The sequence below is a fragment of the Schistosoma mansoni genome (assembly GCF_000237925.1).
Source record: "Schistosoma mansoni, WGS project CABG00000000 data, supercontig 0041, strain Puerto Rico, whole genome shotgun sequence".
Lineage (NCBI taxonomy): Eukaryota > Metazoa > Platyhelminthes > Trematoda > Strigeidida > Schistosomatidae > Schistosoma > Schistosoma mansoni.
Window position 1 is genome coordinate 1118312 of NW_017386027.1, and position 16463 is coordinate 1134774.

At 39.4% G+C, this 16463-nt stretch overlaps 1 protein-coding gene across 1 annotated transcript; it reads left to right on the top strand.

Moving 5' to 3' along the window:
- Positions 1 to 8472: 8472 nt before the first annotated feature.
- Positions 8473 to 13846, top strand: Smp_169420 (hypothetical protein; the record flags this gene model as incomplete). Its single annotated transcript, XM_018790685.1, has 2 exons — positions 8473 to 8590; positions 13638 to 13846. 2 exons carry the CDS (start codon positions 8473 to 8475, stop codon positions 13844 to 13846), a joined length of 327 nt encoding a protein of 108 aa, XP_018646081.1.
- Between the last annotated feature and the right edge of the window lie 2617 nt (positions 13847 to 16463).

Below are 16463 nucleotides of genomic sequence, written 5' to 3' on the forward strand. Positions count from 1 at the left end.
CATAGTCAATGAAGTTGACGTATAGTGATGAGTTCCACTCAACTGATTGTTCAACGATGATCCGTAGTGTCGCAATCCGATCTGTGCACGACCTATCCTTACTGAATCCAGCCTGTTGATCTCGAAGTTGGGCGTCTACTGCGTCTTTCATCCGATTCAGCAGCACTCTGTTGAAAACTTTTCCTGGTACTGATAAAAAACTGATGCCTCTGTAAAACCCTCGAAATCAAGTTCCCTACTATCTATAGCCAAGTTTATGTGACTGCAATTATGTCTGACTTAGTAGAATCAATCTGTATACCTAGTTCCGATCGCTTTTTGAGTTAGCTCTATGTATCTTCAAGGTATTTTAAGAAGTTTTGAGGTTGTATATTACTCATTTTATCTCAAACGAAAAAAACCATCGCTGCATTGTTGTAATTTAAAAGTTTCTAAGTCAAGCATAGTTGATTTAGTTGTACCCGGGTTTACTGGGTAGATGATACTGGAACGCAGATATCTCACTCGAAATGAGGCCTTTAGATTGTAGAGAGCTAGCATTTAGCTACCGCAGAATATATAACGACAATCAGACACGTTCAACGAACGTAGTAAAAATGCATTATGTCATGTATTTTTGAAGTTATAACTATGTCAAGTATTATATTTTACAGTTACCGCTAGATAAATGTGAAATGATCTACAAATTAACCGTAGATAATGAACCTGTGTGGAGCGGTCTCATTACCCTTATAATAAATTGACTTATACTCGTGATGAATACCACCTCAAATCTTTTTTGTGCTGACGTACATGGTGAGTGGATATTTTGTCAAAAATTTAAGTTGGATTTTCAGATTTATGAACTATTGGATGTACCTTCTCACGAGTCGAACAACTATTCAAGCAGTCAACGGCTCACGTTACGCTCAGAACCACGTTACTCAAAAACCGAATTTGTGATAGCTGATGATAGTTATTTGTATTTAGGGAAAGAATTAGGGAGTAGACCAGAAACAACCTAAGTTGGGTAGTTAGGAATTGGCCGAAACGTCCTTGGGATGTCTAAATATTATGGCCCAAATATTTATTTAGCTTATTATTTTGTGTGTGCAATATTTTCCCCATTATTCGTGCGCTAACCTAGAGTGCTGTATTCCTAACTGAAAAAGGAATTTCGAACAATCCAACGCCAAGGTTCGAAGATGATGGATGGAGGCCAAAAAAACGATAAACGACATAATCAAGCTTTCTTCTATGACATGCTCCCAAATAATGTCACCTTTACAAGAACACCGAGTAGAAGCCCATTAACTACATTTTAGCTTAGTAGGTGTGGATTATTTCGGACCATCCTATACCAAACGAGGAAGAGTCATGGGGAAATGTTACGGCTGTCTATTCACTTACCTGTCATTTAGAGCTGTTCACATTGACATAACTTATTCTTTAAACACGGATTCATTTTTAAGCGAATTATCAAGGTTTGTGGCCAAAAGGGGATACACAAGGTGCATTTTTAACAATAACGGTCCAAATTTTAGAAGCACAGATGCTAGTTTATGGCAGATTATATGCTCTTGGGATCAAAACAAAATAAGGAATCACGTCAAAGAACGGAAATGAGAGTGACGTTTCAACTAACCTAAGACATGTTATCAAGGCGAGGTATGAGAGCGCATCATAAATCACTTGAAAGAAACTTAAGGGAGCTTTTATTTCAAAACGTGCCGACTGATTAAACTTTGCAGATGTTTTTGGCTGGGTCCGAAAGAAAATTAGACAGCAGACTACCAGTAGCTAGTAAAAATGATGCATGACCCTGGAAACCTAGAGGCTTTTAATCTGAATAATCTGTTGTTAAAGTAAAATGGATTATCATTTGATAATGCTTCCGCGGATGACTTTGTTATATAATATAAGATGGGAAGAGGTGCAGAGGTTAACTACCTCATTTTGGAAAAGATTGATAAGAAATAATCTGCCGACCCTCCAAACAGGGATAAATGGTTGAATGCACGAAAGAATTTTTAACCAATTGACCCAGATTTCGTTAGTGAAGTAGAAGTCTATGACCTGAAGCCGCTGTCAAACAAGTACGCCATGGCTGTGAAGGACAAGTTGAGGACGGTAAAAAAGAAATCGTTTGGGATGTACGAAGTCTACGTTTACTTGAAGAAGCCGGTCATCTGATGACGATCTAGGACGATGGACGTGGAGTGAGCTTCGGGGGATTGCAAAGATCGATAGACAAATACACTAATGATAACATAGAACACACTGCCACATCAACTTTCTTTGACCTTGTATGACTATGCCTTGCTTATCTACCAATCATAACTTTAATGTTTGTCATGTGACAATGTTCGCTTTGTTGACTCGTTTTTCCTATTTCGTAGTTGCGGTTTTAAACAGATAGAGGTTGTCAAACTAAATAGCTCATTTGTTCTGACTTTGGCTGTCCTAAGACTCTGTGTTCGGCAGTCTAGAGGATAGTTTAGAACCGAATTTGTAAGAAATTACTTCCAAGGATGTGACAACTTTCTTTATAGGATCTTACGTGGAAATCAAATTAACGTCGACACTGACTTGTCCTACGTGAAAGAAGGGAGTATGAAATCAAAGATTTCTGAGGAAAAACACATCTAGACTGGGAAGAGAGCAATATTTTTAACATAAAAGGCGAATGATCACATTTACCGAAAAATTGCGAAGTGGCTAAAAATACGTGAGTACTGGCTCGGCAAATGTTTGTTATGTGATAAAACCCATTTACGTCGAACTACATGCTTCGAGTGTGAAATCGAACACATCAATCCGGTTGATAGACGTACTCCCAACTTCACCACAAGTAATAATAAATCCTATAACTTGGATTTCGTTGGGTCGGATTATATGGATAATGTTTTATTATCTTTATCTTTCGAATAGTACTCTCCATATCCCAAAGTGGTTACACATGTCCCTTTTTTCATTCGACGTCTTTATTATTGACAAGAGCAGTTTGCAGTCCACTGTCTAACACAAAACCTGAAGTTTCTGAACCATAGCATCGCAGTACGACCTACTAAAGTCTTATGATCAGGGATCACTGACTACAAATTGCCTGTACAAGGATGTAAGTTTTACTCCTATTTTGAGTCTGACGGCAAGACCCCTACAATGTGTAATGATTATAGGCTTACACTGAACTTCCGTTCTCGCATGCAGACGTGCATGGTGGTGGAAGTTGAGGGTATTCTTAGTCGATTTCATGGTTCTAAGATATTTTCGTGTGCTGACTTGAAAGGTGCATGTATTCAAATCCCCTTAGGTAAGTCTCCATCTATCTCGACAACAATTAACACTATTTTTGGCCTACTCAAATGTCTCTTCCATTCATTCGACTTAAGTTGTTCTCCAGCCACATGTCGGGAAGTAATGGACAACGTAATCGATAAACTTGAAGGTGTTGAAAACTATCAAGATGATCTTGAAAATCACAGTACTAGTACAGCAGCTCATGGTTAGAGACAATGCTTTATTACACCGTCTAATTAAGAAACATTTTCTTGCGAATCCAAATAAGTGATCATTTTGCTTACCTAGTATTGAATGTTCTACACATCCAGTTGTCGGTAATGATTTCAAACCCGATATGAAGTGACTAACTTCAAAGAAGTATCTCAAACGACAGTGAAAGACCAGGACAAAGAATAGGTGGCCGAGAATTATATTGAGACTGTTTTTTCTCCTAAACAATCTATTGGCGTAATACTGGACCTAGAAGCAAGGTCTCAGAATTGACTATTCAAAGTGAACCTTGATGAAGACAGCACTTTAAAAAATCTAAGCACTTTAGACATGGACAAATACACAGCTTGTTGGAACCCTGAGTTGGCTTGCAGGATATAGTGATGCCCCGTTCATCCCGATATTCAAAAATTCATTCAGCCGTAGTGAACTATCCATGGACCGAAAGGACGTGGTTGTTTCTCTGTTTCGCAAGATAAAATCAAGACACTCATCGTCAAACTGCCGACAGGAAAAAGCGACTTCGGATTTAGTAAAACCTCTCTCTTCCTTTTAGCTAGGTTAGAACAAATCAGATGACATCTGGTTGGTTAAAATATTGAAGAGTACCCACGGAATACGGATTTTCTCACCAATAATTCAGTTCCTGGAACTTACTGTCAAAAGACTTGTCATGTTTTCAATTTTCTGTTGACTTCGAATAATCAAAGAATATGAATGCGTTGTGGAATTGTTTTATCTCGTAAGTTAAGCAAAACGAACAAGAACTGAGGATACATCAGTAGCCTTCTCTAAATATCTGTGTATAAATTATCTTTTGATATAAATAATGTCAACGTATAAAATACGGGGATTTAAAAGGACAGACAACCGACAGAATATAAGTACACAGACAAACACTCAACAAGAACTCATAAAATCTTTCGAGGTAAACAGACCAAAATTTTCAAGGTTAGAAATATGTGTGATAACATAACTGCAAGGATTAGAATAATTTACTCAGGCGTTATAAGAGGTCCCTAAAGGTCATTAAATGGACAGCATATATAGTCGACTAATTTAGGAGAAGATAAGAAAATTACAGAAATCCACTGGAAAAGGCATAACACAAGCCATCAGGTTTACTGCTTGCAATATGGACGTCTGCGAGTTGAATCTGAAACTTGAACGTTTATAATAGAGGTTCAGTGTTTGAGCGCTTATTTCTACTGCAAGGTTGTGAAGGCTTTTTGACCCTTATATTTGGAGGTAGATGTCATTTTCTTCTTTCACGTGCAATAAAATTATACAGTGATCCAAGCATGTGATAATAATTAAAAAATATACGGCTCAAAGTATTATTTGTCTGTTCATTAGCGTTAGATCATCGCGAAAAATCACGTGTTTAACTTAATTTATCAGTTTCAAACGGTTTTATATAAGGGTCTTGACTCATCGTCATTTGTACAATAATTTTATGCGAGTTCACAGCAGTCCTTATTAATCACTCCACATTACTTATGAAAAAATTCGACTCGAACCTCAAAATCGCTTTTCACGAGGCAACTAACAACGATTCGTACACCAAAGAGCTAATACTCGTCTGGCATTCGTAAAACATTTTGTTGACCAATGCAACCATATTGCTCGGTGTACTGCTTTAAGTGGTGGTTCGTAAACCATGTTCACACCAATGGCTTACCGTCTATCGCCTGGGACAGCTTTACCTGACGCGTTTCGTATCTTATCATAACTATCACTTCCAAACCCATCACCATTGGTTAATGTATGATCACCTCACCCCCTGTCAGCTTCATTTATCCGTTATTCTCAGACGTTTGCCTGTTCACATAGCGTGACATCATTCTAGTCGTTATCTTCTCTACACAACCTGATATTATAATTTTTCGTAATGCAATAACACAATATTTTGTCTGGTAATAAGGTAGCTGTTAGTTTTAGCAACTCTACTGGCTTAGAACAAACCTACTTATTCATACTCATAAAATAATAACCCACAATTAGCGATCATTTTCACTGGGATTAGTGCAATTGAGTGGATAGAATACACACATAGAACTATGAAAAAGACTTGGGATTGTACTGTAACATTAAAGAGCGGGTTGAAATAGGTGAGTTGACTTTCACAAGCTCGTCTCAAGGACATTGAGTGTTGGTTTCCTTCCCCTGTGTTAATTTAAGTTTATCAGTCATCCATTGTAAGTTTTTCATATGCACTTTTTAATCTCATTGCCTTCTGAAAGACAGCCACGTGAATAAATATTGTCACATCTTTCTTAAATAAAAGAATAGCAACAAACATCATTTTATTTCGTAACTAGTTCTCAATCATACACAACTTTAAACTGCTTTCGAATTAGATTCAGATTTGTGTAGTAAAGAGAGAAGGCCTATGGCCTATGTTATTCCCTTCGTAGTATGCTTCTGTCAGTGTCTAATCTCTTAAGTAAGTCAATTGAAGGTACAGACACCACTGCTACGGGTAAAAGGTCCCAAGAATTGATGATTCGGTGTGAAAACCTGTATGCCACTGGTATTTATTCGTTCTTGGCTTTTCTACTCGCCTGCTATGTCCTCTGAGATGTCCCGATCTAGTAGGAAGAAAAGGAAATCATAGATTAGGTCCGAAATCATTTCTTGGTATTCTGTACATCAAAATCGAATCACTCTTAATCTGCGATAGGACAGAATAAAGAGGTCTAGCTTTTCAAGCCACTCTTTGTATGGTCAGCTCTGGGATTGTGGAATTGCACGAGTAGCTGCCCTCTGTACTTTTTCCAAGATATCTGAGTCACCTTTTAAACAATGGCTTGCAGCCTGAACTCAGTTCTCAAGCTTAGTTCTCACTAAGGATGTGTATACTGTAGTGAACATGGTAGTATCTAACTTGGTCAATGTCCGTCTTAAAGCCCATAAGGTTCTAAACCCCTTAGCTGCAACCTCCTGGCAATAGATCGTGGTCTTGAAATCATGACTGATTGTCACCCCAAGATCCCTGTGAGACCGGATCACGGGTACAGGCACTTCCCCTATGCTGTACCTATCTACTTTTGTATTCCCGAAGTTCATGTAGACACATTTTGCCGCGTTTATAGGCATCAGCCACTCTTTAGACCAGTTATTTAAGTCTGCCTGAAGTGCGTCTGCCGCTATTTCTCCCAGACTTTTAAATCGTCGGCGTATAATAACATTGGGAACTCTACTATACTTGGGAGATCATATACATACAGTATAAAAAGTAAGTTAGTCAATATATCCAAGTTCGAAAACTACTTGATTATTCCAAAAGCTGTAGATAAAAAATGATTTGTTAGATAATATACTGTCTAGTTTTGATGCATAATTTTTCCAGAAAGACCAAGTGAGTGGTTTTTATAGTCTGAAATGTTATATTTCGGGTCTGTGCCCCACTCATTGCGTAATATTTAGTAGCTGCATGCATACCCTTGCATTATATATTTTGAAGGAACACCATATCGTGACTGTTTAAATATATCAGCCTATTGCAAACCTCAGTTGAGCATTAAATTTATGGAACACCATAAAATTGTCTACTTAAGTCGTCTACAAAATATTTTGTCTGAAAACACAGGATTTTTGTACGTGTACACATTTCTAGCGCTTGTCACTATTTATCGGCAAATTTAATGTTTAACAGTTCATATAATCTTCGTATATGTTTTGTACAACTTCAGTCAGTTACCATCAACATAGAGCCTGGTACAGTTGTGTGTTAGCTCAATTTGCCATACCACATTACATGACAAAAAGTACAAGATCAATACCAAAGTGTACTCACAGTGATACTGAGTAAACGTAAACAATGGGAGTATAGTTCAGAAAGGCAGAACAGAAAGGTTTATGAGGATATACTGGAATTTAAGGTCGATAAGATAGTAACATGTGATTAAATCTGTGCCAACGTGAGTGATTCGGAGTCATGTCATCAAAATTTAACCATCGATCACAGTCATCACATGAACCTCAAACATGTGATCTGCATGTATCAAAACGGCTCAGATCAAAGGCTTTCGTAATTACTGAGAACTTCGGTGTTCATAACATCCTTCTCGATTGGAAGTCTCCTTCATCTAATAACTGCTGGAAGTTGCTTTAACTTACTTGGGCCATTCGTGCTAAGATGCCTTGTGATTGAAACACTTTGCGGTCGTTGCCACGACAAATAGTCATTACACAGTTACCGAGTGCTGAACACAAAACTTAGGATACTAGTTTGGGTGGGCGATTACTTCAGCGATTTCAACCATCTTCCTACGTTACCTAGCTACTGAATATCATTTCAAATAAGCGGATGTCAAGAAGAAACTACTGGTAAAAAGCTACAGGTTTCCGTATTTAAAAGGCCAACAAACGATTCTGTAAAAGAATATATAGTAGTGTTCTCAGGATGCTTATTCAATTGGGTAAGGAGTCATGGTAGGCTCCAAGTGTTTAAGCCACTTAAAAATCTCTACATGGTGTAATGAGTAATTATCAGGGCGTATGTCTATTACCAGTTGCATTTAGAATACTGGCTATGTTAATATTCAGTAAATTGTGTAAAACTCATATACATCATAAGCGATCAATGGCCCGGATAGTTTTATCTCGGATGTGTTAATCGCTTTCCGTCGCTTTTATGTGACCTAACGCTACCATTCATCTGGGTTGCCTTCATCTGGTTGGACAGAAATATAATCTGGAATTATTTATTAGAGCAATGTTAGTGGTCTTTATTCAGGCGCACTTCATGTAGCTTATTAGCATACAATCACCTGTTTGCACTGTCATTAACTGACGTGAGTTAAAGCCATAACATATATGAGTACTTTTACTTATCGTTAACTGAATATTTCCATTTTCTGTTTACTGTATCTAGTTACAGATCACCAATTTTATTGATAATACATTTGGATATATTTGACAATCACATTAATATGCTTACTTAAAATCGACAAATTGTGTTATACATAGAATATTATGCTTCATGTTTACGATACGAACAATGATGACAATAGTGGTCATCCTAAACCTTCAAGAAAAAATCAGCTGAATTGTCATGGCATTTTTGTAACCAATGAAGATTTGAATAATTCACGTAAGCTTCCTCTTTACATTGATAAAATATTGGGTTATAGTAGATAATTAAAGATTTTTTGTATATCTTGTCAATATTAGTCGAAAAATCAGAAGGTTTTTATGATATGACTCGAAATCAGTCAGCGATGTAGATCCGTATACCATTTTGTAAAAAAATAGCATCTTGGTTTAAACATTGTCATAAACTTCTCACACGTTGCTATTACGCTAGTCAAAGTTACGGAGCGAGATAATGAAGTCATCTTGTACCGTTCTTGTCATAGCAGATCCAGTTAATATTTGTCTGAAATATATTCAGAGACGTGATTTGTTTGTAACAAGGTCACCGCTTAACCTCATCACAAATTACTTAATGACTCTAATACTGATAAATGATCCTAGTGATTGTATTCGTAATCTAATATATATTGTCTTACTTCATTTACCTTCAAGTGTATTATCTTACAAGTCCCCAACAAAATTCACTTCTGTTCTCAGTTACACATTTGAGTCCTAGATGTCATATATACGGGAAGTATTGATAGCTAAAATACACCTTAGATTTACATTATTTATTTATTTATTTATTTATTTAAACACATATATATATTGGTACAAAAGGGCACCAGATACATATGCGCCACACATTTACATTAGTGAGCTTTTGCTTCAGGAATGGCCTGAGTCAACACCTGAACTAAGAATAGGGAGTGAAGTAGTCGAACGCATAGACAACACTTATCGCGAAAGTCTGATCAGTTCTAATGGGTTGGCGTCTGATGAAATCTCTTCACGGATTCAAAAAAGCTCGTTTGGCTTTTGCCAACTTACGTGACCTATGACGAAGGCGAGATATCCGTCTATCAATTAAGGGACGAGTATACTGCACAGAAGTTCGCTCTGTTCTACTTATGGCTGCGAAACTTGGCCATTAATAATAGAAGTTACTCGTAAGTTACTAGTATTTGACCACAAATGCCTTAGAAATATTTCTGGGATCACTGGATGCCCTGGTACGGCCGAGAGTGGGGAGAGTCTGCTTTCCCTCTCGAAATGCTCTCATATGGCCACGCGAATATATAGCCTCTGCCAGGGAAGTCCTACTCACTGCCTTCTCGTGGCGGGGGTGTTGCTCACAAAAGTGAGAGGACGAAAAGCGAATGTCCGGCGCTTTAACCGGGTTGGTGGATGTGGAGGATCCACCTAGGGGAGTTGGAAAACCCTGATTCCAAACCAATGGTGCACATGGGCTCCAGTATCCTAAGGGAACAAATGGCGTACGAATCAACCGTTAATCACCGGCTACCATGGGACTGCATCTCCTCACGATGCTCCACTGCCTTGTGGATCAGACATTCAAGTCAAAGGCTCCGTGTGTGGCCCCCTAAGAAAACCACCTGCTTCAGTCTGGGCACCTCGGTAGTATCACAGCCCTCACACAAATCGAATGAGATTTGTGCGGCGCATATGTATGTAGTGCTTCCTTGTACCAATATTTATGTGTTTAAATAAAATAAATAATAGTGAGGTTAGACACAGAGTATTAAGGAATGACGGTAAATCAGTTGATGAGATTGTGAATCTTCATCGAATGAGATGGTTAGGTTTATTTATTTATTTATTTATTTAAACACATATATATTGGTACAAAAGGGCACCAGGTACATATGCGCCACACAAAATAATGAAAGTAGGAAGAGAAGGGATGAAAAGATAAGGCGGACTGAAATGTACAACCAGAGGACTCTTTCAGTTAGGAAAGTTAGAACCATTCTTTATGTAGAAAGTAAAAGAAGGTTGCAGCAGGATCGCCACTGGCTTCTGTTCTGAGCCATATCTGATAACGTCTCTAGCCACTGTGTTGCACCATCTCTCGGACCCCAACCAGGGAGTCGTGAAGGACCAACGGAAGCTAGCCCTTTGCAGCTCTCTTTCATGCCACGACACCATGTCATACACTGACCTCCTCTCCGCTTTTTCCAGCCAGTCCCAGGGTCGGCAAATAATGCACGACGTGGAAGTCTCTGGGACGACATTCGTAAAACATGTCCAAGCCACCGAAGTCGATGTTTCAAGATGGTGACACCAATTGAATTATCGTCTCTGCGCCCGAACACACGATGCCGAACCTCTGTATTACTAACATGGTGTTGCCACTGGATGTCAGCAATCCTTCGGAGACAACGATGATCGAACACAGAGAGTCGTCTAACATCCTCAACTCGGAGAGGCCAGGTTTCACAAGCATAGAGCAAAACTGCTCTCACCGACGCGTTGTAGATCCGACCTTTTACAGCCAGACTAACATCACGAAGGCGCCAAAGATGGCCCAGATTGGCATAAGCCGCTCTGGCTTTCATTATACGTGCATCAATCTCATCACTCACGCCACCACCAGCACTTATATAGCTACCTAGATACACGAACTTCTCAACTACTTCGATCTCCTCACCATCCAGGGTGAGTACAGGATTAGAATCCTGCCAGTCTTGTAGGAGTACTTTGCACTTGGAGGGTGCAAAGCACATGCCGTACCTGCGGACACTGATTGCCAACTGATTAAGTGCTGATTGCATGCCTTGGGCATTATCGCACAGTAAGACAATATCATCCGCATACTCAAGGTCGAGAAGTCGTTCTCCAGGCTACATATCCACACTGCCATTACTTACATCCACCAGAGCTGTTTCCAGGATGTCGTCGATGGCAAAGTTGAAGAGGAATGGTGAGATCGGGCAACCCTGCCTAACCCTACTGCTCGAATGGAACAAGGGAGAAAGGTGGTTGTATGCCCTCACTCTGCCTGAGGTGTTCGTATACAGGGCCTTTAAGATGTTAATGAACTTCTCAGGCACACCCTTCTTCAATAGACAATCCCAGAGAACAGTCCTGTCCAACGAATCGAAGGCAGCCCTGATATCAAGAAACACTACGATTGTTGGCCTGCGATAAGTATGACGGTGTTCTAACATTTGGCGGAGGGTGAAGATGTGATCAATGCATCCTCGACCAGAACGAAAACCAGCCTGCTCCTCGCGAGTCAATCGTTCGCGGGTTTTAAACAACCTACGAAGAATGATAGAAGCCAATAGTTTGGACGCAATCGAAAGTAGACTTATCCCCCGATAGTTATTGCAGGAACAACGTGAACCCTTTTTAAAGATAGGGACGACTATTGACTCATTCCAAGATGTTGGAACACTTTTTTGCTCCCAAACCCTTGTAAACAACATAGTCAATTCCTTAGTCAGAAAGTCACCACCATCTTTAAAAAGAGCCGGAGGTAAGTCATCTGGGCCCGGTGATTTGTAACGTTTCAAGAGTTGGAGTTCCTTGCGGACTTCCGCCTCGTTTGGTGGATCAGTCGTCACCGGCCATGGGGGGCAGGACAAGCTGGTTGATGTTGCCAGAGCAGCAGGCCAGTTGAACTGCCCTTCGAAAAATTCCGCCCATCGTCCAAGACGTTAGGTCAAGTGTTACGTATGCCTGAACACCGGTTACCATGGTGTGCAATGCTGACTAGTGTTGGAGAGACGGTTGGAAGAGAGTTAGAGACGGTCAAACGAAAACATGGCATCAGTCCTTTAAGTCGAACAGCTTCCCATAAAATTCATTATTAACTTCGTCCGAGCTAGAATCAGTGGGAGCGTGAGCAGAGACAAAGAAAAGGTAGTGGCATGTATTCCTGTTTTTTCCTAGTTCTTACTGTCCCATTTGATCGGACAGCGCACAGTCGGTTGTCTCTTGGAACCCAGTCTGACAGAGCCTGTTTTGCTTTTAAACTTAATTCTGTACCTATACCAGCGAGTCCATGGGAAGTACCGGTTAGGTCTTCAGATACTCAAAGGGTAAATCGTATCGGTTCTTTATATTGACAAGGTGAGGCCAAATGAATGACCTTACTTTAGTCCTGTATATGCGCTTCGGTGATGCGACGTACATCGATGGTGCGAGATTCTAGAGTCGTAGCCAAATAAACCTGTTTTCCTACCTGACACAAGGTTCAAACTTTAAAAGCTCCAACATGTAGTTTAGAACGTGGTTTCAGGAAACTAAGAATAACATTTCGTGAACTCAAACCACTAGCATTAGTGGTGTGTGGTGATAAAAGTAAACGAGTAGGATTAGTTGTGCGGATGGAAGAAATATTAAAAGGTAAGGGATTCAATCGTCAACATGATGATCTCGGGTGCTGATAGAGGTATAAGAACAGTTGTCCTTTCCTGGTTGCCCACACCTTGGAAGGATATTTCTTCGTGGGGGACCTGGAAAGGAAGCTAAATTCGTGGTGGTCTTAGTGACTTAGGAGCGTGACCACAGATCCCTAGGAACAACTGCTTGGGGTCGGTCGTGCACAGCCTTCTTATCAGAAGTTTTCGTTGTATTAGCTCCACATTTTAAAAGGCCTTACAGTCGGAGATGGAAATTTGGGAGTTAAGGTGAGGTGTGACATTTTCAGGGTTGACCTTTTCTAACCTCTTTCTTCCGTTGTAGGAAGACACCATCGCTGAAGATGCTGGTTGTCCGAGGGTAACACCGTACTGCTGTCACACCCCTCGATTGTTAGCAGTATGACTCCGCATTCGGTCCTCAATTTTCTGCGCTTAGTCTTACAGTTCTCCAACCTACCTGTCTGGCGTAGTGGATTCTAAAGAAACACTCGTTCCGACTGATGTTGCTCAGTTGAGTCATCTTGATAGTCAAGCTCAACCACCATTTCAAGGTAGCGTCTACAGTCGGGAACACATGTCTAGACTGTGACCATATTTCAGGGCAAGTGTCTATTTGTCTTACTGGACTCAGAAAAACCACAATTGAAAGATTACTTAGAGCCCAGCTAAACAACGAAAATATCAAATGTGTATTTCAGGAAAATCTACCAAAATACTGATCGGTCTTGAAAATGATGTTCAACCTGACTTTTGTCTATTTTCCTTTTTTCAGTTTTTGTTTTTTTTCACTTCCCTCTACCTCAAACAAACTGAACTTATTAATTTGTAGATACTTATACTCTTGTTATAATATGCATAGTTTGTCTTTATTGTTCATATCCAATTTCATTTTAGTCCAAACATTGTCATCTTCAGTTGGTTCACAAAAAATTTATTTGAAGCCTTTACCTAATGAAAATGATATGTTAAATTCCAGGAAATTGAATGATAAAAAACGATTACCAAAAGTAGGTTTTATTTTCTTCATTGATTTGTTATTATTTCATTTCTATCTGCATAAGGAAACACGTCTTTATACAAACTGTAAAATAACCAATTTTTAGTTGAATTTCGACTGAGATGGTTGAGCCAAGTGTTACGTATGCCTGAACATCGATTACCACGATGCGCTATGCTGACTAGTATTGGGGATGGTTGGAAGAGAGTTAGGGACGGCCGAACCAAAACGTGGCATCAGTGCTTGAAGTCTAACTTCTAGTCTGAGCCATGTTGTTAGATGCAGACTACTTGGTTGGGGTCCACACGACTATCGTAACCAATGGTTGAAGACTTTGTGTGACATGGCTCAGAATCTATCACTATGGTGTAGGTGTATACACTCTTTATCTTCCCTTAAACCTTGAGATTAAAATTGCTTCATATCTGTCTTCGTTCCTATACTATATCCTTATAAACAGCCTTTCTTTTTATCTTACCACTATTAAATGAACTACTTCTATGAATTGGGTGTTCATCTTATTGTGCTGATGAGGTATGGCAACTTGGACCGATGCATATATGTGCCTGGTCCTACGTTGTAGCTGACTGACTGACTGGTTAGTTGAATGTATTTGTTTGTCAAGAGTTCTTCCGTATTAAATTTTCTTCGATATCACTAGTTCTAACGAAGTTGTGCATACTCTTTAGTTGTGAAAAGGTGAAAATCAATCTATTTGATGTGATCTTTTTTCATTAGATATTGAAAGTCGATCTTGTAATTGCGTAATCTGATTTCGAGTGTATGTATAATGTAATTGATAAATGTAGTAGTGTTGTAGTACCATCTTTTCTAAAAAACAAGTCCTAATTGCAGTATGAAAAACATAACGGAATGAACTTCTTACATAATCATCATGCGTTTGATCTAATATTCAGAGCCTAAACAAGGTGACCAGTCACGATGACTCGGTTTTTCACTATTTATATATAATTTGGGTTACATATTTTTATCACTTACTTACGCCTGTTACCCCTCGTGGAGGACCATAAGCCACCCTCCATTGAACTCTGTCCTGGACAATCCTTCCCAGTTGCTATTCATCCTTTTGATGTCTGCTCCCAATTCCTGGCACAATATGTTCCTTGATCTTCCTCTTTTTCATTTCCCTTCAGGATTCTTAGTTAGCTCTTTTTTGTGATGCGTTTTGATGGTTTACGAAATGTATGTCCTATCCACTTCCAATGTCTTTTCCTGATTTCGTCTTCAGCTGGAAGCTGGTTTGTCCTCTCCCACAGTAGGCTATTGCTGATGTTATCAGGTCAACGAAAATTGAGTATCTTGTGTAGACATCTGTTCATAAATACGTATACTAATTTGATGATGGTTGTGGTAGTTCTTCACGTTTCAGCTTCGTACAATAGAACTGTCTTGATGTTCGTATTACAGATTCTGACTTTGATATTTGTTAACAGTTGTTTTTGGATTCCATATGTTCGTCAACTGTAGGAATGCCTTCTTTTGCTTTTATTTTTATCACAGTAAATGCTTAATCCACCAAATAGTATCTCTAACTGTAATAATAAGTCATTTTTGATTGAACCCTTGTATATATTCACTCATTTATTAATAGTAGGGTAGTCAAAGATGGATAGTGGCTAGCAGTGGAATACAGGACGCGCGTTTCGTCCTATTTGGAACTCGTCAGCTGGATGTACCTGCATCTTATAGTTGGTGTTCACTCTGGGACTCGAACCCAGTAACTTTCGCCTCAAACGCCATCACGTTATCCACTCGGCCACTGAGTCCTGATAGCCACTTGCTTGTGCAATGGAGTGTTTTTACATGCATTATGCATAAAGGTAATCAGCAGTCAACATGATAGAATTAAGATCTTTAGTTTATGGCGTTTTTACAGAATATCATTTATAAAATTATCGCTACAATAATACTATAGCAACCGTATTTTATTTTATTTATTTTATTTAAACACATAAATATTGGTACAAGGAAGCACCAGATACATATGCGTCGCACAAATCTCATTTGATTTGTGTGAGGGCTGAGATACTGCCCAGGTGCCCAGACTGAAACAGGTGGTTTTCTTAGGGGGCCACCTCCGGAGCCTTTGACCTAAAGATCTGATCCACAAGGTAGCGGGGCAACGTCAGGAGATGCAGTCCCATGGTACCTGGTGACCAACGATTGATTCATACGCCATTTGTTCCCTTAGGATACTGGAGCCCATGTGCATCATTGGTTTGGAATCATGGTTTTCCAACTGCCTTAGGTGGAGTTTCTGTATCCACCAACCCGGTTGAAGTGCTGGACATTTGGTTTTCGTCCTCTCAATTTCGCAAACAACACCCCAGCCACTGTGAGAAGGCATTAAGTAGGACTTCCCTGGCAGAGGCTATATACGCGTGGCCATGTGAGAGCATTTGGAGAGGGAGAGCGGACTCTGTCCACTCTCGGTCGTATCAGGGCATTTGGGGGCAGTGTTTTTACATGCATTATGCCCAAGGGTAATCAGCCGTCAACATGATAGAATTAAGATCTTTAGTTTATGGCGTTTTTACAGAATATCATTTATAAAATTATCGCTACAATAATATTATAGTAACCGTATTGCTAACGATGATACTTGTGACTGCGGACTATCATCATTTTCATAACTCAAAATAAGAGCATAGAAAAAATGGATTACAGTGGAAGATTTTTTCTACCCTTGAAAATAAGTTGAC